The sequence below is a fragment of the Neltuma alba genome, unplaced genomic scaffold (assembly GCF_004799145.2).
Source record: "Neltuma alba isolate B1F8T4 unplaced genomic scaffold, ASM479914v2 tig00012007_pilon, whole genome shotgun sequence".
NCBI lineage: Eukaryota > Viridiplantae > Streptophyta > Magnoliopsida > Fabales > Fabaceae > Neltuma > Neltuma alba.
Genome location: NW_021636578.1, coordinates 29267 through 53034, shown reverse-complemented (window position 1 = coordinate 53034; position 23768 = coordinate 29267). Strand labels below are relative to the sequence as shown.

At 39.6% G+C, this 23768-nt stretch overlaps 5 protein-coding genes across 9 annotated transcripts; 1 reads left to right on the top strand and 4 right to left on the bottom strand.

The window, feature by feature from the left end:
* Nucleotides 1-601: 601 nt before the first annotated feature.
* LOC114720921 (pentatricopeptide repeat-containing protein At5g46580, chloroplastic-like) lies at nt 602-3096 on the bottom strand. Its single transcript, XM_028906660.1, has one exon. The coding sequence runs from the start codon at nt 2955-2957 to the stop codon at nt 819-821; it is 2139 nt and encodes a 712-aa protein (XP_028762493.1). The 5' UTR covers nt 2958-3096; the 3' UTR covers nt 602-818.
* A 500-nt stretch (nt 3097-3596) lies between these two features.
* LOC114720891 (protein ABCI7, chloroplastic) lies at nt 3597-7639 on the bottom strand. Of its 3 annotated transcripts, none has more exons than XM_028906614.1 (4): nt 6612-7639; nt 5539-5798; nt 4825-5142; nt 3597-4232 (listed from the first exon to the last, which is right to left on the bottom strand). In XM_028906614.1, exons 1-3 carry the CDS (start codon nt 7548-7550, stop codon nt 4833-4835), a joined length of 1509 nt encoding a protein of 502 aa, XP_028762447.1. In that variant the 5' UTR covers nt 7551-7639; the 3' UTR covers nt 3597-4232; nt 4825-4832. The 3 variants fall into 3 exon arrangements, with proteins under 3 accessions (XP_028762447.1, XP_028762446.1, XP_028762445.1); XM_028906613.1 differs by lacking the exon at nt 3597-4232 and adding an exon at nt 4465-4558; XM_028906612.1 differs by lacking the exon at nt 3597-4232 and having other exon boundaries at nt 4638-5142.
* Nucleotides 7640-8399: 760 nt separating this feature from the next.
* On the top strand, nt 8400-14518 carry LOC114720893 (NAC domain-containing protein 71). The gene is made up of 5 exons (XM_028906616.1): nt 8400-8410; nt 12372-12763; nt 13065-13351; nt 13451-13765; nt 13854-14518. The coding sequence occupies exons 2-5, from the start codon at nt 12607-12609 to the stop codon at nt 14124-14126; spliced, it is 1032 nt and encodes a 343-aa protein (XP_028762449.1). The 5' UTR covers nt 8400-8410; nt 12372-12606; the 3' UTR covers nt 14127-14518.
* A 1276-nt stretch (nt 14519-15794) lies between these two features.
* Nucleotides 15795-18047, bottom strand: LOC114720926 (aluminum-activated malate transporter 12). The gene is made up of 6 exons (XM_028906671.1): nt 17644-18047; nt 17418-17558; nt 17040-17312; nt 16830-16951; nt 16587-16730; nt 15795-16507 (listed from the first exon to the last, which is right to left on the bottom strand). The coding sequence occupies exons 1-6, from the start codon at nt 17951-17953 to the stop codon at nt 15881-15883; spliced, it is 1617 nt and encodes a 538-aa protein (XP_028762504.1). The 5' UTR covers nt 17954-18047; the 3' UTR covers nt 15795-15880.
* Nucleotides 18048-19856: 1809 nt separating this feature from the next.
* LOC114720936 (MND1-interacting protein 1) lies at nt 19857-23512 on the bottom strand. 3 transcript variants are annotated; one of them, XM_028906682.1, is made up of 3 exons: nt 23419-23512; nt 21642-23297; nt 20004-20525 (listed from the first exon to the last, which is right to left on the bottom strand). In XM_028906682.1, exons 2-3 carry the CDS (start codon nt 23289-23291, stop codon nt 20004-20006), a joined length of 2172 nt encoding a protein of 723 aa, XP_028762515.1. In that variant the 5' UTR covers nt 23292-23297; nt 23419-23512. The 3 variants fall into 3 exon arrangements, with proteins under 3 accessions (XP_028762517.1, XP_028762515.1, XP_028762516.1); XM_028906683.1 differs by having other exon boundaries at nt 21642-23291; nt 23419-23503; XM_028906684.1 differs by lacking the exon at nt 23419-23512 and having other exon boundaries at nt 19857-20525; nt 21642-23291.
* Between the last annotated feature and the right edge of the window lie 256 nt (nt 23513-23768).

Below are 23768 nucleotides of genomic sequence, written 5' to 3'. Positions count from 1 at the left end.
CTAGTCCTTAATATAAGACCCATTTAACTAATTTGATTAGATTAAGGAAGTTAGGTAAGTTAGTTAATTATAAGAAATGTGACACGTTTTTTCTAAAATACCATAATCATCTTTTTTAATATCTCATTTTTCTCTTCTACTTATGGTTGAAGGAGTATCCATAGGGGTAATTTAGAGAAAATTGATAAATATGAGAAATGGGTCTTATATTTAGGATCAAAACCAACTCACTAATTGGGTTCTATATTAAGGACTGGAGGAGTATTTAGTAAAATGTGATTTATATTTGGATTGAGTCAATTTGATAAATTAAAACTTATTTAGATAGATAATAAAATGGCAAGTTTAGATTTAAAATGAGTAAAAAGATTATGATATTGAAATGACTTGTAAACTAGTATGTAATTTAATTATACACATAAATTTAAAGTAAAGAACTTTGTTCAATTTTTTTCAAAAGACGTTGAAAAGTTTGGGCAAAACAAGGGACGTTGAAGACGAGCCGTGATTAAATTTTATCATAACCAAGATTGAAATAAGAGGGCGTTCACTCTTTGTTTCCTTGACTCTACAGCTCCTGATCCTCGCAGCCTTTTCCTAGTGGGTTTGAACCATTTTCCTTTCATTATAAATTTATAAAAAAAAGAGGATCAATTCACAGCAACAACCATCCAACCTATAAAAACCAGACACTAAATTTTCAGGAAAGCGTATATTATGCAATAAGCGCAGAGGGAAAAAAATTACAACCCTTCTCCGAATTTCTTGGATGAGGAACCAATTTGGGAAGGTGAATGTAACCCAATTTGTTTCGTCATCTAGTTAGTAACAGCACGTGACGGAACCTTTGATTTCACCCATGATACTAAATCATCTCTTGTTGCAACAAAGTAGCCCCCCTTTTCCTCACTCTGCCTGAAAGGAGCTCCCATTTTCTTCATATGAGAGGCTAACGAAATGCCTAATCCTTGTGAAAACTTGTGAATTCCCGTTCCAGTTTGTGCTAAGAGCAAGCCTGGCAGTGCCTCCTCCCTCTGAACCATTCTGGTCAGTGTACCCATCCATTCTTCCATTGCAGTTTGTGCTGCTCCTACTGACAGCGACCTCACATCTAAACACCATTCATCTGCTGTCTTGCTGTGCAAGCCTGGGTATAATCCATACATAGTTCCCAAATACAGAAGCTCATGTGCTCTCTCTTGCAGATCTTTGTTACGACATATATCAATCAAGCAGTTACAAAAGGGTCTTCTCACTTCCACAGCTGAGTCGCTCATTATACTCTTGAACTGTTCTCTCACTGTCTCAAAACTTGTCTTCCCTTCAACCATCAACTTTATGAAGGCGACCAGTTTTGGGTTAGCTTTCTGCAAACAAGCAAGCACCTTTTCCTCATCGTCGCTATTCTGAGACAAAGACACAACAGATAGTAATGAACCGCAAAGCCTGTCATCTGGCTCGATTCCTCTCTCCACTGAGGTTTCAAAAACTTTGACTAAATCATCAAACTCCATAGCCTTGCCCAAGCACTGAATCAAACAAGTGCACCCCATCACGTTGAGATCAATACCCAATTCAGATATCTCTTCAAACAATTCCATTGCCTTATCCACATTTCCTTCGCTCCCATAAATATTCAACATTGCCGTGTAACTCCAGCTATCTGGCTGGCAATGCTCGGACTGTTTCATGTCACTGAATAGCGTTTCAGCTTCTTCCACCAGTCCAACATCCGCACACATATTCAACAATGTATTGTACAGAATGAAATCCATAGGCCAGTTATTTTGCCTCATTCGTTCCCACAATTCCAGAGCATCTTTAGCCCACCTTGCCTTCCCATATATCTTGATGACAGCCGTTAAAGTCTTTTCATTTGGCGCTATCCCCGAGTCAATCATTTCTTCAAACAGGCTGCGTGCAAAGCCTGGTTTTCCAGCTTTTCCCATTGCCTCCAACAACGTATTGTACACGACCAAATTAGGCTGCACGCCTAGAGAATTCATCTCCTGCAAAACGTACCTGATACCATCGTAGTCACCAGCCTCGCCGAACATCTTTCCGAGCACAGAGAAAGTGATAGGGTCAGGCTTCCACCCTGTTCCTCTGGCTCTCTCGTACAAACTTAGGACCTCTTCAACCTTTCCTAGCCTGGCATAAACATCTAGAATAGCAGAATAAGTCACCTCGTCCGGCATCAAACCAGTTTTATACATCCTTTCGAACCAATGCACAGCCTTGTCGAACAGCTTACACTTTTTGGCACAGCTTATGATGGTGGAGTAAGTGATATTATCCATCTTAATGTCTTTCTCAATCATCTCGTGCGCAAGGTCTTCAATCAACTGAAACTGTCTCCCAAACCTCAGAGACTTCATCGTGACATTGTAGAATATGGGTTCCATGGGAAACGAATTCTGCTTCTTGACCCAATTGAAAAACAAAACGGTCTTCTGCCACGGCTTCAAACCATTGAGAACCAAGAGCGCATTTTCTTTGGTAACAGGGGTCGGGATTTCCTCAAGAACGGCCAAGAAATCGGATTCCGAGGCATCACAATCGTTAAGCTTCTGAGCAATACGCCTGAGATCTCTGATCTGGGGATTATAACTGTAAGGAGAGCGCTTGTGCCTCTGGTGGGAAAGCACAGAGCGCTTGGGCTTTGTGGGGTTGAACCAGGTGGATTTAGGCTTGGACAAGACATGGGATTCGTGCGGGGAAGAGGTAGATAAGGTGGTGTTGGCAAGGGGTCGGAGTTGCTCAGACAATGAAGGGTTTTTGGCGTCGGGTTCGTCTGAATTAGGGGGAGCTTCCGGAGTGGATTTGGAAACAGTACAGTGAATAGAGAACTTTCCATGGCTGTGTCGGAGAGAGGTGTTGCTAAACCTTGTTCGCTTGGCGTCTGAAGTATGCCCACTAAAATAGATATCCAAAGTTGTTGACAGAGGAGTAGCCATTGTAGGCACCGGAAGTGAAGATATTCCGACTTCTAATTTTTAAGACGTTGTTTGTAAGTTGTAACCTTATCTTCAATCCAGCAACTTGACCGGCCGACCAAGATATTTTTGCAGCTTGGAAAACCAAAAGTCTCGGATGGGTGGGTCAAGCTTTTCACCCCCAATCCCCAGTCCCAGTCCTAACCACTAAGCCCTCCCTCTTAAATAAATTATAGACTGATTTAATTTTATACAGTTTTTTTAAAAAAATTTTAATCTTTTAATCTTAAAATCATTGTAATTTTTTATAATATTTATTTTAAAAATTAAACCTAACATGTTAATATTTAAAAATATTTTATTAACATTCAAAATCTTGATATCACTTGTAACCAAAAAAAAATCTTAATATTATTATTTTTTATAAATAGTTTTGGAGTTAAATGACTAAAAATAAATTTTGTCAAATCAATGAACTAAACTAAATTTTGTATAAAGTTAAACAACTACAAACACACTTTCACCTAAATTATAGTAATATATATTATCGTTGGCCAAATATTGCCACCCCAAGGAAATCACCTTTAGAGCGAAAATGGCATTTCACACTTTTTTTTTTTACCAGCGAAAATGCTATTTCTCAATCTTTGATCCCCGCTGTACACTGACAATAGCACATCAATATTTATTACTCCAACCATCTTTGGTCATCATAGCGTTGCTGTATATAAGAGTCTAAAAATTTTACGACTTTTACCACCAACAAAAAGAGCAACCACTTTGAAGGTCCTACAGAGATTTTGATACCGCAGGCTCCACAATTCAGAAAGGTGCCTTCTCACCCCCAGCCCCAAGGAGGGCCTCCGATCAATGGGGCACCTAAAATCCCTCCTAAAGTCTAGAGCAAAAGTTGCCCATCTGACGCATACTACACCCCGGATCAAATCCCGCAAAAGCCAATTTTCAATTTCAATCCTCGAATTCCCTCTTCGGGGTTTTCCAGGCCCGAAACAGGATATCCCCCCAAGGCCCCAGCTTGGCCTTTCTTCCAATATCTGAGAATGAATCATTGCCGATAATTTCTTTACAAGTTGATTACGTAACCGAAAAATGAACACTAGGAAGCACCATCAATCTTCTGTTTTCAAATATAGCAGTGATATAAGACATCGAACCTGCTAGAGTACCAAAACCTCAATGCACTTCTCATCCCCAAAAGCATATCAAGCTCCTCTTGAGAGTGAAGTCTCTGGAAAACCAACAGTTTGTGGACTGTCAGATTCTACTTCTACCATGCTGCACACAAAAATTTGATGCTTAATGATAAATTGGAAGCAATGCTACTTTTTTCTTTACCTGAGGCAATGCTACTTCAGCTCTTTATCATATGAAATTTTTCATTACGAATGAAACGTAAGTTAGTTCCTGAGTCCAACCAATATGAGAAAAATTAACAAGGAAAGTGCTAGGGGTTCTGAAAATGCAGGCCATACAGTTTCTGCAATCATGAGTGATTGGACCATGATGTTGATAGAGCTGGTACTTCAGTGGATTCATTCAAGTCGTGTTATTTACATATGCACTACCAACTCCCTCCACCTCACTCACATCAAGCGTACTAGCTGCTACCAGCAACCATGACAAGATTGTTATATACAATGTAATAATATTAAAATAGAATCAGTTCAGTTTCTCCATTCCTTTTCCATATAAAATATGATTTCATTCTTGTGCAAGCAGAGAGATAACATAGAAATAATGCGAGGCCCCCAAAGGAAGGGAAAAAGATGGTCACAAAAAATAATTGTTTCAATTTAAATTTCTTAACCAGATGACACTCGGGGATTAAAAAATATAGGATAATGTTTACATTCGGTATACAGCTCACCATGATGATCAATTGGGAGCTGGATCCAATAATTGCTTAATCTGCCGTTGTACACTCTCTCTAATAGAAGGATAAGGCAACTTATTTATAATCTCCCCTCCAAAGGCAAGAACTAGAATTTTCCTAGCTGTGTTTGTGTCAACACCACGAGCTTGAAAATAAAAAAGTTGGCTTTCTTCTAGGTCACTTATTGCTGCTCCATGAGAGCATTTGACATCATCGGCCACAATTTGGAGATTTGGTTTGACGTTTACAGTTGCCCGAGGTTCAAGAAGGAGGCTTCTTGTCAACTGCCCCGCATCTGTCTGCTGAGCATACCTATAAAATAATAGTTCAGCATTGAAATCAAGCAGCCTATATCTGATCAAAATTACACAGAATTTAGAAACAAGAGCATATCTGTTTGCTCAATAATTAACTTTAATTATCACCTAAAGCATAAAATACAACCCTGTTATATGCAAGGGATTTCAATCCCATATTAGAAACTTCTGGGATAGCTCTTGCAACCGGACCCAAGGACTAAAATACTGAAACTTGCATGACATTCGCATTCATTTTCATAAGAAAATACTCTGCCACTTGCAAGCGATAACAGAAGTAAATAAAACAAAATACAAAAGCTAGGTTTCCTTGAAATATAATAATTCTTAGATTCCACCAGCTACATAATTTCATAAAATTGTCATCGCAGGGCTGTAAAAACATAGTTACCTGTTAACCTTTATATTCCCATCAAATACTGCTTGCCCCTGTGAATGAGTCACGATGCACTTGTGAAGTTGACGGGAATAACCTCGTGGGTGGTCCAAGACAAGTCTACTGTGCAGATCCTGGGTTTGGTCGTCAACAGACAAGTGTAATGTAGATAATTCTGTCACTGTGTTCGGGCCCAACTGCTGGATATGAAGGTTATGCCTGCCAAGCTTTCCTCCCGAGCTTACCTCAACCAACTCATATGTACTAGATGATTCCTGAGATCAATGAACTAAAAATCGTGAGGCTTCTCTTGTCAAATTTCTTTCATATATCCACTCTAGCATAACTTGACAATGTAAAGAAATTTTTAAAGAAGCACTTTATGATACTTGATTATATACCAAAAATAGATTCCTTTTCCTTTTACGGACTTAAGAAACAGTTAATTCACCTAATGCAATCAAGCCCTATAAAAAATGACTCCTATGACTCCTACGTGACTTTTCATCTTTTTTTTTTTTTACCCACAGCATTTCATATGCTACTTACAATCTCAGACTCTTTTATTTGGTGGATCTGGAGCAGTTTCTAGAGAATTGATGTGAACAATTAGCACTAAAAAAAGCAGAGTGTTGGATTTAAACGAGTCGTTGCAACGTAAATTTCTTGTCGTCAATTCAGGTTTCCATGTTCGTTCATGAAGCAAGCTGGCATCCTGTTTCACTTGAAAAAACATCCAACGAGTTTCTCCCAGGAAGCTTTCCCCTAATATAGACATTGCCTCATCACATATACTAACTCGAAAGTTATTAGTTTTGAAAAGAGCAGAGAATGTGGACAAATTTATAGCTCCGTTGAATTACATTAACTGTAAAAGGAATGAACAGCAGTAATCATTCCTTCATAATCATATCGTCATTCATATCACATAATTGGACAACTCAATTATAAAACCATGGCATAAGATCACCTATTAGAACTAAGAGCCTAGGTAGCCCTATATGACCAGTAAATTCCTACTTCAGATGTAGGAGACTTGTTGAAACGATCAATACTAATAGATAAAGGCGAAAAACAAAAGCAATTACCTGCTGGACTGAGGTCCATTTTATATGAGCTGCACCCAATGATTGACTCTGAATATATGAATGCCTCACCTTTCCACCTTCTCTAATGACCATCTCCAAAGCAGAATTTGCCCAATAACATTGATTCGCGTTTTCGGCGGAAAATTCCTCGATTATATCAATCTCTCCTCCCTTCTCCACCAATACAAGCACTCTTGGATTTGAAACGTGCATTGCATTCGAACCTTCGTTGCTGGCCTCAAATGAAAAGTACGCCAAATGAACCGGATTTTCCACGCGGCACCCCTCCGGAACATAAACTACTGTCACATCAGGAGCCCCTATTCCATTGATAGACCAAAACAAGTCTCCATCATTCAGCCCACAAACAATTTCCGAGATCCTATCCATTATGCTCGCGGAAGTGAGTTCCGACAAACTGCCAACATAAACTCCTTCTGGCAATCCGAACAAATTGGACATTGATTTTACGATGTGGCCATCAACGATTCCAAGATACGGAAATTGAGTATTCACGGAGATGGCCGACAAGCATGAGGGGCCCGGAAGGTGAGAAACAGGGCGGATTTCTGAGTACCTGATGAATGAGAGGTCGGTGAAGCGAAAGGGCTCGTCTTTGCGAGAAGGCCAAGGAGTCGAGAGCAATGATTCAGAGGATGCTTCTCTGAGCTTCTGGAGTGGTCGGGGAGCTGAAGAAGAAGACGAGGCGACAGAGTCCTCGAGGGTTTCAGCAAGTTCAAGTACAAATGGGTCGGAAGTGACAGCCTGTGAAGTGAGAGAAGATTGAACAGAGACGGAAGAATTGGTTTTGCGATTGCCAACGATCTTACAAGTCGTACACGCGGATGGTGAGAATAAAAGGACGGAGGGTTTGTAAACTGGAGGCGATAAGGCTGAAGGACTCATCGAAACCGGAGAAGCTAAGGCGAAAGCATTCATCGACGATGTTCAGCTGAATATGGTTTCACTGAGCCAAGACATCCAATTGCAACTCGATGGCCTCAAGTCTCGTTCCCTCGTTCACCAGACCCCACGCTGACCTTCGACGGCCAATAAGAGGCACGATTTTGCGCCAGAATTAGCTTATTGTATTCAAGCGGACCTGAGAAGTTTTTGTGTTGGGCCCTGTTCACTTATGAGATTCTCAGGCCCAAAAATGAAGATGATGGACTAGGGAGTCCAATTGAGCACCCCATTAGTTTTTTTAGGCTGATGCATAGGTATTCTCCTATAGAAGGCAATTCTATTCGAGACACTGTCAGATTCTAAATGTAGATACATTTTCTAATAGAGATTTGAATATTAATTTACCTGAGAGATTGGTCTTTTTTACTAGACCCAACTCCTATTAATAACAGCTCATTGATTTTAATAAATCTGCCCTTGGGTCTGCTTTGAACCAACCGTAGTTTGTGCTTGAAATGCGTAAGCATCCACAGCAACATGGCCCAAGAAAAGCAGAAGCTATTCACTCTCCAATCCTCTTGGCGTTTCCTCAAATGTATGGAGGAGAGACCGAGAGTATCATCCCTTACTAAAAAGTATAGACTATAGAAGCAAAGAGGATCCCAACATATTTGGGGATTTGAATGGGAAATCGAGCTCATGATTTGTGTCGCCCACAAGGTCTTGGATGCATGGCGGCTGCTAAGGGGCAACTTTGTGGAATGAACAGAGCGAGAGAGAGAGAGAGAGAGAGAACATGGTTATTATGAAAACAGAGGGTGAAGGCTGAAGAGAGCATTGCGAAGCACGAGGTGAGTTTCTTAAGTTTCGACATAACAAAACTCCAAAAAGAGGTATTGGGATGAGAGCCGCCATGTAAGACGGGATAAATTGAGAAGAAGGATGATGCTTATATGTATAAATATATATATTTGATCTGACCACAACATCCTTGGATTATACTTTAGTCAACGAAATCTGCTCCTTGTTATTCTCAGACTTCTCCCAGGTAATGCTCTTGCAGTGTATACGTTAAAGTCATTTCACTCCGACAATTTGTCTGCGCTCCTACCCTCTTTTCCCTTCCTTTGTCCCTTCCCTGTCTCTTTCATTGTCAACCTTCATTTCTTTTTAAATTAGTTCTGTAATAGTAAGTGTTTCTCCCTTTAGTTTGTTTACATTATATTATATGTGTGTCAATAGTTCAATATCTCATTCATCACCATAAAATACAGTGCCATCACATTGAATTAATGCGCCGGTATCGAATTTATAATTTTATATTAACTTAGAAACGACTGAAACGTTTGTGTGTAATTTAGGAACAGATGATGAAAGAGTATGGAGAGAGGAATTCATTAAAGTAAGGGCCAATGTGTTTCCTGCGCTACTGTGAATAATGAAGGGGGGGACAAGGAAGGACGGGTTGAAGAAAAGAGGAGGAACCATACAAAGTTGGAAGACAGCTTTGGAATTGATTAATGAGATAACAGAGAATAATGCGAAGACATGGTTATGTGAGATTGAATAATTCTTTTGTCTTTTCGGCTTTTGGGCAAACACACTGTCGCAACTATGGAGCAAAGCGTCCCTTTCCCATTTTCCAAACCCTCATGATCCTGCCAGCTGTCCCCCTCCCATAATTAGAATCCCGTCTCCACTATTAATACAGTATTCTTGATTACGGATTATAATCCCCTCATGTATACGAACTCTAGGGGCTAATCCTTTGACATCAGCAAAGGACAAAATAGAGAATTTAAACACGGCTTGACCAAAATCACTGTAACTCTGATCTATTTGGGACTGTTGAGATTGGGGAAGCCAGAATTCAGGAAAGCTGAAGATGTATGTGATCGTTATTGGGATTGGTGGGGTGTGAGGCAGAGATTGACAGCACTGAATGGACTCGACAGCACTGAATCTGGCAACAACCGAATCCACAAAAAAGACACGGCATAAAAGCATAAGACAAACAGCCTGCGACAAGGGATAAGGTGGCCTATATCTGTATTTCCCCACTTCCCCTCCATGCACGATCCCACGCTATCCCTCTTCCATTATTTTAATTGTGCTCCAAATTAAGACCCCCATCTTCTCTCTTGCTTTTCTATTCACACTTCGTATTTGGATCTCTCATGCTCAGCTGCCCCACCATCCGTCATAATTTTGCTCCGAAACCCTCCATTAGAAAGCAGAATGAAAACTACTATTAGTGACCAATTATAGAAAGGAGTTCATTTCGACCCTTAATGAATAATATATTTCACACAAAGTAAGAGTAGACGTCATTGAACTTTTCTACCGAGTTCAGCTGACGACATATGCAATTAACTGATGTATGAATGGAACTTTACACCTCGACCTCTGCAGATCCAAGATTTGATATCTTGGAGATCTGACTATATTACACAATTTTTTTTTTTAAAAAAAAAGGAGATAAGGATGAGATTTTGTGAAGAGGCGAGTAATTAAAGACGAGCCAAAATATGGATGATGACATAAGGGAAATAGTAACTGCTTTATATAATTAAGTGCCATCTTTTTTCCCTTCTTCTGGACAAATCACCATACTATTTCACAGCATTTGAGTTATGTTTTGGCTTAATCAGATTGTGAACTTGCTTCATGACAGTGTGAACGCGATCGCCAAAATTGGGACAATGTATAAAATAAAGCCAGGTGTGAAAAGGCCAAAAATGGTAGTGTACTTGCGCCATCAGACCCATATAAATCAACGTCACTATAACCAAAAGCAAAACAATTAATTTGACCCCTTTTGCCTTTCATCGCATCTGAAAAAGGGCCCAAACAGTTTCAATGCTCTCTCTTGTTCGCCTTGCCAAATATAACTTCACAGAGACCAATCTCTGAAGTCTGAACAGATAAAAACGGCTTTACGACCCTAATGATGATGAGATAGTCACTTGCATCATCTCTCTTTCACCCAATGCATCTGATATGCATATACAAGAATCGACGAGAAGAAAATCTACAGTAGATTACGTATTAAAACTAAAAGCAGAGGTTTTGCGCAAAGAAGCTTAAGATTAGCAACCAGAAAATGTTCAAGTGTTGACTATAAATATTGTGGCTTCATAGATTAATAAGCTAATGAGTGTTGAAGGTAAAAAGCATATGCTTTCACTAATGTCATAAATAGAGTTTAACTAAAGTAAACACTTTTTAAAGTACTAACTATACGACCGTTAATGAATGGGGAGGCCGAAGTTAACGTTTGTAGCAAGTACTAACTTCGTCAACTTCTCCCATATTACCATTCTGCGCGAAGTCTTGATATCAGTCTATCACAATATATTTGTACAGTGACATTTCTACTAGCACTATCATCATGTGGAGAAGTCACAAATCAGTAGTGGTTAGATTCATGAGCAAGTCTGTGTAGTGACATCATAAAGCAAAGAAGAGAACTAATCAACACAAGTAGGTGTTAAAGCAAGGGCTTAATTAATATAATTAATAACTTTAGTGAAGATATCTGCAGTAGTAGTCAGTGACGATTTGAGGGGGCATGTACAGCAAGGAATAGGCCCCAGAAGCAGGACTTGAGGGATCGCTTTATTGCTTTTAAGATGAGAAATGAGAAGGAACTGGGAAGAAGCCAAGGAGGAACCACTTTTGGAGGGTTGGTCCCACCTGATGACACAATCTCTCTCAATTCTACTCTTCAAACAAAGCTCAAAGTGTTTTGTCCGACTCAGGATGATGTGTCTCAACCTTTGTGCTTAGTGCCAACTCCTTCCAATTACCCTTTTTACGCGTCAATTTCTTACACTGGCTTAGTAATAGTATTCCTCCCTCTCTCTTTTTTTCCCCTTTTTTTTTTAAATTACGCCGTGCAACTCCTTCTAATTATTTTGACGCCTCTTAAAATTAAATGAACATTAATTGATTTACAAGATTAATCAACTTATTTGACATTTGGTTCATGTTTCATATTTTTAATTTTTATATTAATTTTAGTCATTTTGAAACCAAAATTACAATCTTATGTGATCAAAAAAGAATTCATGTAAACACTTTGCTTCTGTTGAACAAGAGCGGATGAAAGAGAGTGGGAGGCTAGGTTTCAGGATTTGCATTGTGTTGGGAGGGGTCAAAGTTGAATCAAGGATGCTTCAACTTTCAAAGTTGAATTGTACTTCGATGAAACTGGAGGCGCCCAACAGAACACAAACTTCTCTGCTTTTTCACTCTGGATTCAAAGGGCACGATGATGGACGATGAATCTGAGAATTTCAGGGCTATTGTTCATTTGAAATCCGCCGGAATAATAACGGTCGCAAATAACTTGAATTGGCGGGAACCCGAGGCTCTGGTCTAGTGGGAAAAGGGTTTAGTGGTGGGCCAATGAGCTTTAGAATTTTTGGGGCACTTTGAGACAAGTAACCTCAAACTTTCGGTGTAAGCATTTGTGGACTGTCGATTCCCTTCCCAATTCCAAAATGCTATAAATACGCCTCAACTCTCCTCTGCTTTTACTCTACACTTTCTCCTCATTTCTACCTACCCACTCTTCTCTTCTTCTTCATCACTTTGTCTTTCTGGAACTCTTGTTTACAGTTTCTCTGGGCATCTATAGCTCCCACTTTTTCAAGTTCTTAGAAGAATCCTCCTCCTTTCTTTTCTTTCTTTCTTTCTTTCCAGGGATTCATTATTAAGGTGGGGTTGGGGTGCAGGGGGGCTGATACGATAAGAGACCTCGAATTTCTTTAATACGATGATTCTGGCATTCAACGGGTGCCGTCCGTGGAAATTCTACCTGACTTTTGATAAAAAATCTATTTTAGACAGAAGCTTCTATTTTTGGATTTTTCATATCTTCAACAGATATAGTCTGGAAACTTAGCGGCATTTCGCATTATCCCCTTGCAGATCTTGGAAACTATTGTCAATTCTCTGTCAAGTTTTGAGCTTTTCCGAGAGAGTTTGATTTATTTTTCCTCCGTTGGAGCTACTCCATCGTCGTTTGTTTTTTCCTTCCAAGTTTCCAAAATTCTGAGGGTTTCTTAGAAAGAAAGAAATTACAATGGGAGGTGCGTCACTGCCACCAGGTTTTCGATTCCACCCGACTGACGAAGAACTGGTGGGATATTACCTGAAAAGAAAAGTGGAGGGGCTGGAAATTGAGCTTGAAGTTATCCCCGTCATTGATCTTTACAAATTTGATCCCTGGGAGTTACCGGGTAATCCTCGAATTCTCATTGTGATCATTTGCAATATAATATAGTAGTAAAAAGAAACTCTTTTATACCAGCGTGAAAACAGACACTTTGAACGCTAGAAAGCGGAGTCTTATTTGTCTTCTTTTCTGAAATTTGCTCTTGGGGTTAATTATTATTGATAACTTTTCCCCCGTAAAAGCCGATTCCATGGGATTTTAATTCTTTAGTCAACATTGGAAAAAGCGAATGCCACGACCTTTTCTTTTCTTCCTCGTTGTAAGGGAATTTGAAAAGTCTAACTCGTGAGTCGTGCGATGTGCAGAGAAATCATTCCTTCCGAAGAGAGATATGGAATGGTTTTTCTTCTGTCCCAGGGATCGAAAGTATCCGAATGGATCAAGAACAAACAGAGCAACCAAAGCTGGATACTGGAAAGCCACCGGAAAAGACAGAAAGGTTGTGTGCCACTGTTCTCCTTCCTCTGTCACCGGTTACCGCAAAACTCTGGTTTTCTATTGTGGAAGAGCCCCTTTAGGAGATCGAACCAACTGGGTCATGCACGAGTATCGCCTTTGTGATGATCTTGCCACAGGATCACCAAGCTTTCAGGTATATTTTACTGTGCCAAAGTTCTTAAACTGTACCCCCTTCAATGTATTGTCTTAGTGTTGGGGCCCAAGAGTGAAGTTTGGTGTGTTTTGAGTCTAGGGTGCTTTTGCTCTGTGCCGAGTGATTAAGAAGAATGAGAAACCAAATGATTTGAAGGGAGAACACAAGGGTAAAAAGGCTGGAAGCAGTTCTGTTAATGGGAATGACACCTCAATGAGAATCTCAAATGAGCCTTTCAACATCTCCGGTGACGTTTCGTCACAAACAAGTCATCTCTACAATGAGAGTGGTCATTCAAGCCCTATTACTTCTCCCTCCGATGCGGTTCAGACGGCAGAGTTCGAGCAAGCTTCCATGGAGACCAATCCTTCAGATATTTGGATTTCTCCAGATTTTATTCTTGATTCTTCAAAGGTCCGTACGAATAAAAGAACAAAACTTAAGATTGAATAGCCTCATTTTAGACGCGTTTCTGACCTTTCTCCCCTTCCAACAATTGCAGGACTATCCTGAAGTACAACATGCAGTGTCGGAATACTTTCCACAGTATGACTTATCAAGCTCAATGACCCCATGGCAGCCAATGGAACACACAGAAATTTCACCCTCTTCATCCTACTCAAATTTGAATGGGGAGATTGAATCTGCTGGTGATATTAGTATGTCAACCTACATGGAGGCACAGGCAAATTTCATGAACTTTTATGGAAATGACCCTATGCCTTATGGAGGTTTTGATCAGATCAATTCAATCACGTATCCGAGACATTTCTAAGGAGACAAGCAGGTGATGAAGATGAGAGTTTGGGAGGAGAATTTAGGGACGGTTTCGAGTCTGTGATGCGAGAGTCCAATCCTATCTAGTTAAATTATGACTTGGTTTTCATTAGAAGATATATATCCGAGGCAACGCTTTTTTTAATGTATGTCTTGGAGTGACAAATAAAACGTAAAAGTACACCTATTACGCACCAACCAGAATTCGTTTTCTGTTTGAAGTGCTCGAGTATGTTTGTCATTTGTGTCACTATGTAGTGTGGCCCGGTGATAATCACTTTTATCGATTTCACCCAGAGTTGGTTTACTATCAATCTTTTGTAAAAGCCAGCTTCTATGATTAAGTAAAGCTTCTGATAATATATTTGTTGTATTGTAGCCTCTCTAAAACTCCATGTTCTTCCTGTGCCAAGTCCAATGCATGAAAGCAGCCGATTTGAATGCGTAATTCAATCATGTATTTGCACTGTTGCCAGATTACGCAAGGAAAAGATGCTTAATTATGTAAATCTTGAAGTCAAAGGCAGGAAGCAACGGCAAGGAGAATCTGCATGCCAACAAAATTGGGCTCCAGCTTCTACTTTTAGTCACCAGAGCCGCCATATAACCTCATCAGAGCAGAGCTGCGTCTTCAAAAAATAAAGTTAATATAAATCTTACTTTTGGAGTTGATAGGACCACGCCACTGTGCCAGTTGCTTTGAGAAGCGTCCAAAAACTTACTGTTTACAAGTGGTAATAACAAGCCAGGTTTTGATATTCTCTTTAAATACTTATCTCTTGATGAGGAATGAACATTTCCAAATACCAGTGCAGTGTGGGCAGACTCATTTTACTGCATGGTTATAACATGTCTGTAGCAGAGTTGAAGAGACACACGCTTTAACATCATCTAATCACATGATTTCTGGCACTTCGTCTTTACCTTTTACTGAAAATAAAATAAAATAAAACTAATCCGAAGTCCATCATTTTGGATCAGGCATACCCACTATGATATCACACAAACACTAATCCCAAATTATATATACTCGAGAGTGCTACGAGTTTCCAGGAAACTACAATTCACACAAGTATATCTCCCCGAGTTTACAAAATTAATACTCCAACCATGGGTCTCTCCGTCTTGGCAAGAACGCGTTTAGAGAAGCTCACTAGTATATGACTTTTAATAATGCTTTTTCCAAAAAAGCATTAGCAATTACTAAACTATACTATACATAATACGATAATGCCCGTGACAGATTCTCCCGTCCAAAAGTGTACATGCGGCTTTTTCCTCACTAAGCAAGGCTTCTATATTGCTGCAAAAGAATAATTCCTTCGACAATAATGCTCCACTTTGAGAGCTGAAAATGAAACGAGTGAAAAGAGTGCACGACGGAGGTTGGTCTATGCTTATTTATTTTTCTATATTTCTTTGTTAGATCTTGCTAGTGGAAGATGACAGGCTTAAGGGATTTTTTTTTTTTTCGTTTTCTTTGCACAAAGCTTTTACAGTGGGGGGTTTCAGGTTTGTCTCTTAATGGATGTGGACAGCAGCCATGAAAGGCAAATGGAAGTATTCTTTACCCCCAGCGCACTTCTACTATAAGCTTGCACTTTGAGCACTTCAGACGACTTTCACGGAATTTCGATAGTGACCCTGGACCAATTAACATATTATATTTCAAAGACGTCAAAAATTATCAAATAATAGAGCATCATTAATTTCTTATTCATGAAAGAATACAGTTGGTAAGAACTCTGTATATCAATCTACACCGTGAGAAGGTAAATGGTTTTGAGTCACATCAACACGGGGTTTCTCACTAGTCACAACAACCTCATCATCGGGTTTGAACTCTTTGAAGCAGGCTAATCTCCCCAGTTCTTCAACTTCGTCTATGACAAAGTCCAGTTTTGCAACTGTCTCCACCAGCAATGAAGCAAAAGCAGCAAAAGGAAGAGCTTCAGAGAACTCAAGGCTAGTTATCGCGATTTTACTTAGTTGGGGTCTTAAAGACTTTCGCTCTGCGTCCTTTGACTGTTCAGCAGAAACCCTCTTCGTTTTCCACTCCAGCAATGCCGAAGAGTCGGTTTTAACACTTGATAGGGAAACTCCATTACTGTGCTTCTGCATTTTCTGCCCTGCCTGTGCCGCAGCTATAGCAAACATGTTGGTTGCTCGGTTATTATTGGATCCCAAGAAGAGACGAGGCTGAGATTTTATTGCAGTGTTAAGGTCTTGTAAGGCTTCATGAAGATGATCGGAGAGTATTTCCGGAGAGCAATGGCGACGATTCCTTATGCTGTTGGCTAGTTCTATGAGAACTTTTGACACCTCTGCCGCAAGCCGTATGCAGGGATCCTTGAACAGGGCTCGAACAGATCGTGGCGTCTTAAAAAAAAAGAAAAAGAAATTAAGCATGAAATGAACTAACTGAGTGATCAAATTAATGTGATTTCTCAAATATTACCTGAATTTCAGTTCTTAAACAGCCATGCAAAGCAACCACGGTGTACCCAAATTGGCGAAGAACAGCTCCAACATTCACATACTGCTTGCACGGAAATCTGTGACAATACCTTGAGTGCCTCGGCTCCCAACTTGCGTGTAATGCCTACTCGTTCATAATAGAAAGCAGCAACGTCAGGAAAATATGTTATAATGAACTGTTACATTTACTATTCAATAAATGAACCTAAAGCAGATGTCTTGCCAGTGTTTCATCAGTGGATTTTGAGTCCAGAACTGCCTTATAACCTTTGTAAATAGGATCCTCGGACGACTTTATGTCTTCACTTGCTTCCATTTCACCATAGAAGTATTCATTGACACACGCTGCAACATTTTATCTTGACTACACTCTTATGATTTCTTTAAGGAAAAAAAAATAAAAGGAAGTTGAGGCTGTGGATAGTTTGCATACCTTCTATAGAATTGGCTAAGCCTTCGAGCTTGAAAACAGTGGAATTGTGAAGGTCTTCCCCTGACCAATTTGGAAATATCAATAGACTCATGACAAGGCAAATGCCGCAGCCTACGACTATGGTGACCAGGCGATCGTGTACAATGGTCAATACATTGTCAACTCGGTAGCTCGACACAGTTATGAGATTAAAGGTCAAGAGAAATATCACTGCGCCGTAGTCATAGTTCATCTTTATGTAGGGAAAGAACCTCATATAAGTAGCAGCAGATCCTATTAGATAAATATGACATGACAGCACAATCTCATTGGTTAGCAAAGTGAAATTGGCGAGTCATGTGTGGCATGATCCTTTTTGAATTATTAGATCTGGCTTACCTGTTAAAAAAACAGCAGTTCCAATGGAGATGGCTTTAAATACATGGCCTGATGATTTTGCAATACACTCTATAAGCAATGCTAATAATCCTGCCAGAAGGGTTCCCAATCCTCTGTTCAGACCTTTGCATAATGTTGCCCCTGTAAGCCCAAGAAAGTAGAAAAAGGTCATCCGAGTTCAAAGGCAGGATATAGAGTAGGAGAAACAGAAACAATAGAAACTGGCCTGCTGTGAACTCAAGCACAACCACCACGGTCATTACAGCCCAAATAGCATTCTTTCCAATCCCTTTGAATAGTGGCTCCACCAGATACAGCAGAGAAACAAAAGTTAGAGACAAACCCACTTTTAAAGCATGGATCACCCTTCTGGGGTCTTCGTGTCCCACCTTGCACATGGTTTGCCAAGCCAAACTCGGAAGCCTCTTCAGTTTCTCACCAACTATATGAACACATTTCTTCCAATTCCCAGTGATTCTGCCATTCTCATTTCCAGCCATTGCCATTTCTAAACCTGCATGAAATTTCAAAACCATTTCTTGGTAGGGAGTGTAGGACTCTAAATGTATGAGGAGACGCAAGTGCCAGCCTTTTTATGATGTGGGAAAGGGAGAAGCTGGCCATGTCTTTTCTATATTCACGTGACATCCATTAAAGTTCACAAGAGTTCAAGGTGAGTAGTTTATGGGAAGTCTTAGAAGTTAATACTTAGAAGTCAATATACAGCAGTATTGTGTTCATTTCAGCATATGTCATTAGATGCCACTCTGCTCTGCTTGTGAGACAAAGTGTACAGTTTTCTTCCAAAAGTTATGGTTGAGAAATTCTTTGGGTTTATGGAAATAGCTGAATTTTGATAGAAAATCATGTCAAGAAGCATACAGTTCTCTAGTAACCAGAATGTACAGTTTTTGTTGATTCTCATTCTGGTGTATTTGATTTCCATTTTTTTTGGGGTTTTGTAAGAATATTTAACAGTGGTATTTGTACAATTTATTTATGGATTTATAGATTCTTCATCTCATATGTTTGAGCTCATCTCTATGGGGAATATCATGATCAAGGGCATTAATTTTGTAACGGAAGCAAGGGAAACGCGGAGAACCGTCCAATAATGTTGGAGTCTTCCTCTCACCTTTAAAACAAAAATAGCTAATATGAGTGTGATTGTTGACCCTAACAGAATCTCACCACTTGAGGCTACGTACACAAAGATCAATTAAAGTACCAAGACAAAGCAGATAAACTTGATATCATGAGGTTAACATAGATTACTGCTAAGCCATGTAATTTGGCTTTTTTAGGGTGGTTGAGCTGAGAAAGCAAGCAGGCCAGTGGCAATAGATACTTAAAAGTTGGGGGAGCTGTGAAGGATTGATTGGGCAATAAAGAATGGGGCAACAGTGTAGTTGGGAGAAGTCAGAGTCCAAAGGAACCCTTTTGGGTGACGGCAAGCAAGTAGAGCCAATAATGCCTCATAATGTCACAAATTAAGCTTTTGGAACCGAAAGAAGCGTGTGGATTGTTATTCGTTAACCTAACTTTCATGAATCAGAATCTACGCCGAGTTCACGTCACAACAGCTGGTTTGGTTTTTATTTTATTTTTTTCTTCCCTTATGAGCGGTTCTCTCGTGCATTCCCAACTCCTGCATTTTGAAGCCTAGTTTTCCCCATGTGGCACCGTTTCCATCCTGCCATCTGTACTCTTCTTTCTTATCAGATCCTATCATAATTTTGTTCTCTCTCTCCCTCTCTCTAGAACCATAAACCTCAATCTCATACATGTTCAAATCCAGAAGGTGTGCGGCTCCATCGTTTTTTACAAGGGAGAACCAAAGAGAGGGGGGGACTACTCATCATGAACATTTAATCTTGACCACTATATACAAGGAAATTAACAAAAAGATCTTAGGTAAATTATCTCTTGAAAACAATGAGAAGTTTCGCTCAATTAGCATTCTCCATAAAAAGCATCCACAATTTGATCATGATATATGTTCTCCACAAAAGAATGATCGTCTTTGACGAAAATATGCAGCCAATTAAGGACTTCCATATATTAAAATTGGATTACGTTAATCGCTCAGCTTGCTTCTCTAAGTTTGGGAGCTGTCTTCCCTGCTCCCCCTCTTCTCCTACCTTCCCCCCCTGATCTCAACTTCAATGGTTGAGATTTAACACGTTAAAAATTATTATTAATTTATTATAACATTAAATAATAAAATAAATAAATTTTCCCTACTTGTTTCTACAACTCTAAAGTGTTCAAATTAAATTTTAACATTTGGCCCCAAAAAAAATAAATTTTAACATCTTATTAACTAATATTTTTACCAATCTAGTTATACTACTATTTAGTTTCTTGTTCAAATATTAACAAATTGAGAATCCCAACATTTCCTGTTGTCAAGCCAATGGCAGAACCCAACAAGAGTAGAATTATAATGAGATTTCAAAAAAAAATTATTAATGACAAATGAGCAATTATCACAGCATGCATTGTATTAAGAGATTAAAGACAAACAACCCTAATGATTGGAAGTAAAATGTGAAAAATCAGCAAATATCTGGACCAGAATATAAGCTAAGAAGTTGGCCCAAATACACGGACCATCTGTTCGATTGAAACCCTGCAACAAGGACAAAGGGCATTGCCACTTCTCCCATACTCATCACTGCACCTACCACACATCACTTGATGTGCACACGGCAAGAATACAACAGACACTTCATCTTTCCTACATATAATGCATTCCCTATCATAGTTGTCTCCTTTCTTGGAGATTTCCTCTAATTTATCTAATTCTTGAAGCAGCATAGCAATTGTCTCTACCTGGGGCTTTGCATCCTCGGACTCACCCACAGGTGAACTGTTTGATTGGTGATGGTACAATTTAGCAGGCTGATCAGATGCTTTAAGACGTGAGAGTTCCTGTTCAAGTCTGAGGACATCATCCTTGTGGCGTTGGAAATCTATATCTATCTTTAACCGTAGAGCCTCGAGCTTCCCCTTATTATTAGCCTCTACTTCTTCCTTCAACCGCTTTTCCTCCTTGATCAGCGTTAAGGCTTCCTCTTTAGCCCTCAACTCCTCCCTCCGCTTGATCTGTCAAAATAGATCATGCAGCGTACTCGTTCAGTAGAAGCATGGGCTGCTTAACTAAATAAACTAGAGGGAAGAATAAATTATGTTTTGATATTCTTTGAAAGAAACGAGGAAGCAAAAACCGAGGAACCAACAAGCAGTAACAGCAATTTACCGCATGACATTTACATGAGGAATAAAACAAAGGTAGGGATCCAATACAAAGTTAATAAATTCAGTTGAACAATGATGACATCATGGCATTATTTCATTCTAATTGAGAGAGCATAAATGGAGTTTACGGAGAGAACAATCAGATATAACAACCATTAACTACCATGGTCATAGACTTATAATCGTAAAGATTAATCATTTCATTTCAAGAATTATGAATGAAGAATCACCTAAGTTATAGATTCAGGATCTACGAGGGGGAAAAAGCTCTTGGCATGCCTATTATATGTAACTGTTACAAGATAGGAGATTACTCTCCCAATAGGAGAGGATTAAGTGCTCAAGCCTATAGTGTTAGTGCTGGATTGGGCAGCGCTTGCTTGCTTCAAAGAGCAAGGAAAGAAAAGCAAGCAAAGACCAGCAACACTTCCTCTTCTGGTAATACAAATCCCATAGAAAAGCTGCTTCATTGAATATATGATATACAAACACAACTTAAGCCTGATATATGAGAGTGAACTTAAAGGTGTTAATCGACAGTTTGCAGACTCCAATTTCAAGCTAATTATGCATCCAATCATTCAAATTATTTTGCTGCGCTGCTTCTTTTTTTGCTTTTTCACCCCAGAGAAGTACTTATTTGGAGAAGCAAATAGAAATAGTTTTGAAGTATGCAGAAAATTGCAGCAATCCCAAATGAGTGCAAAACTATAAATTTCGATGTGACAATAGCAACGTGCGTCTCACACCTGCCTTGCTGTATTGGAGATGTCTGATACAATATATATATATATATATATATATATATCTTATTTTTGTTCTAAAATGAAATGTGCAATTCCAATCAATAATCTTGTATTACGGATGTAGCAACAAAACCTTTTGTTTCTTTCTTCTTATTCTTTCTTTTATGCAAGTCTGACGTTATTAGATAGATAAAAAAGGGCGGAGGTAAGAGCATACCTCAGCTTCTCTCTGACATTGTTGGATCCGACCCAACATTTTTTGCAGCTCCAGTATTTTATCCTTCTCATGTGAAATCTCCTCTTGTATCTTAGCTTTCTGTTTTTCCCAAGCTACAAGCCTCTTCAAGCACTTTTTCTCTCTCTTTGCAACTTGCAAGCAAGCTGAGGCTGACTCTGAAGCACTCAATTTAGAAGCCTCAATCTCTGCTTTGAGCTCTGCATTTTCAGTTTCAAGTCTCCTCACTGCTGCATTGGCACGGTCCACCTGACCGCTAGCCTTTCTCAGTGCAATTTCCATCTCTGAAAGTCTTTTCATAGTTGTGTCCTCAAGGGCCTGCTTCCCTTCCTTCAATCTCTGAGCCTCTTCTCTTTCCATCCTTAACATTTTCAGCTCAGTCAGATCACTGCTTAGCTTTCTCGCAGCTTGCATTGCCTTCTGATAAGCCCAATCTTTTCGTTCCTGTACCTGTTTCTCGAGATCACTAATCTGATGAAGTATAGCGGAAGTCACCTCATCCTTGTGATCTTCTGCCAGAGACTCCAAATTCTCATCAAAATTTAGATCACGGAATCTACTAAGAACTGAATTCAGAGCATCTTGGTTATTTTGATTCTGAGAATTCCCTGACTTCTCAACTGGAGGTTTGGTCCCCAGAATAGGAAGAGAATCCAAGTTAGATGAGGAACTACTGCCAGGACGTGCTTTTGCTTTTGTTTGCAATTGTTTTGAATTTGCCCTCAAACCAGCAGCAAACACCGCCACATTTCTTTTCAACAATGACTTCATAGAAGGAGAAAGATTAAAATGCCTTGGGAATTCAATATCTCTTTGTAAAGTCATGTCTGCAACACAAGAAAATAATCCGTTGGCAGGGAAATCTGAGTCTCCGCTATTTGCAAATGCCCAACTCCCATGAAGCCTACAAAGTGATGGGGTCACCACAGCTACTGAATTGTCAACAGCTTCAACTGTAGAAGAAGCAGGATTGCCACCGCCTGGCTCAGGAGGCACGGGGATTTCAACTTTGTTTGCCCTTCCTACATGAAGATCACTCATAAGTAAACACCACATGGCATCACCTTTACTCAAATGCGGCCTTAAATGCTGCAAGAGATATACCATAACCGCCAGAGAGTACTCCTGCAATTCCCTCAAGTCTGAGAAGACAGGCTCTGACTCATCCAAATTGCATTTACATGCATTATCACTAGCACTATTACTATTTAAATAAGCCAATGAGTTATGCATTATATTTGTCAGCAAATCCGTACCACCATGATAACAATGCCCGTTTCGCAATACTGCTTTTAAAGCAGTATCCTCGTCATACCCCAGTGTAACAAGCTTTGATACAGCTTCATGGTATAAATACTCCAAGTTTTTCAATAGAATTTCTTCCAAGTGTTCTTCTGTGCAGTAACCCCAGCCACATTCCTCGCCATTAGGAGCAGGTTTGATGTTAGGGTGCGAATCGGGATTAGGGCTTTGAGTCGAACCGTCCAGACCCAGATGGTATTTCAGCGGCTTGAGGCCTGATTCTATGATAGATTTGGAAATTGAAATTCCGTGACGACAGCAGTTATCTGGCCCGACCGATTGAGATTTTCGATTTGCTCGGATGTGTTTTTCCTTTCCAGTGCAACCCATCTATAACTTACATACAGAGGCAAGCAAAAGCAGAGACAAATAAGCAAACATAAAGGGGAAAACCGAGGGAGAGGAGTTACAAAACAAAAATAAAGATAAAAACTTGAAGGCTGATTGAAAGCCTCACAGAGCTCAGTGAAGATCTGCACCTGACTCTAAGTGTGCTCCAGCAAGTTCGCCGCGAGAACAGAGCAACGAAATATTAAGACGGCATGCAGCAGTGAAGCTATTTGTCTGAAGGATCTTTCGGGGTCATGGCTCATGACGTGGTTATTCCACGACTGCGTTTCAGTTCTTCTACTCTTTTTTTGTTTTCCACATGAACAAAATTAGGGAAGGCCCAGACCAACAATTTTAGGCCTGTAAGGCCCAACAGAATTATAAATAACTCTTGAGACAGAATAATATAGTTTCTTAATTTTTTTAAAAATCTTAATTCTGTTTACTTTTACAAGTTTTTAAAAACACAGTTACGCA

What these genes read in the sequence shown, in the direction of transcription:
- LOC114720921 (XM_028906660.1), bottom strand. Translation starts at nt 2,957, where the DNA reads ATGGCTACTCCTCTGTCAACAACTTTGGATATCTATTTTAGTGGGCAT.
- LOC114720891 (XM_028906614.1), bottom strand. Translation starts at nt 7,550, where the DNA reads ATGAATGCTTTCGCCTTAGCTTCTCCGGTTTCGATGAGTCCTTCAGCC. An exon ending in AATGGACCTCAGTCCAGCAG is followed by an intron (nt 5,799 to 6,611) that starts GTAATTGCTTTT and finishes CATTGATCTCAG; the next exon opens with GAATCATCTAGTACATATGA. An exon ending in GGGAATATAAAGGTTAACAG is followed by an intron (nt 5,143 to 5,538) that starts GTAACTATGTTT and finishes ATTATTTTATAG; the next exon opens with GTATGCTCAGCAGACAGATG.
- LOC114720893 (XM_028906616.1), top strand. Translation starts at nt 12,607, where the DNA reads ATGGGAGGTGCGTCACTGCCACCAGGTTTTCGATTCCACCCGACTGAC. An exon ending in TGATCCCTGGGAGTTACCGG is followed by an intron (nt 12,764 to 13,064) that starts GTAATCCTCGAA and finishes TGCGATGTGCAG; the next exon opens with AGAAATCATTCCTTCCGAAG. An exon ending in TTATTCTTGATTCTTCAAAG is followed by an intron (nt 13,766 to 13,853) that starts GTCCGTACGAAT and finishes CAACAATTGCAG; the next exon opens with GACTATCCTGAAGTACAACA.
- LOC114720926 (XM_028906671.1), bottom strand. Translation starts at nt 17,953, where the DNA reads ATGGTTTTGAAATTTCATGCAGGTTTAGAAATGGCAATGGCTGGAAAT. An exon ending in TGTGCTTGAGTTCACAGCAG is followed by an intron (nt 17,559 to 17,643) that starts GCCAGTTTCTAT and finishes TTGGGCTTACAG; the next exon opens with GGGCAACATTATGCAAAGGT. An exon ending in AACTGCTGTTTTTTTAACAG is followed by an intron (nt 17,313 to 17,417) that starts GTAAGCCAGATC and finishes TTTATCTAATAG; the next exon opens with GATCTGCTGCTACTTATATG.
- LOC114720936 (XM_028906682.1), bottom strand. Translation starts at nt 23,291, where the DNA reads ATGGGTTGCACTGGAAAGGAAAAACACATCCGAGCAAATCGAAAATCT. An exon ending in AATGTCAGAGAGAAGCTGAG is followed by an intron (nt 20,526 to 21,641) that starts GTATGCTCTTAC and finishes CTATTTTGACAG; the next exon opens with ATCAAGCGGAGGGAGGAGTT.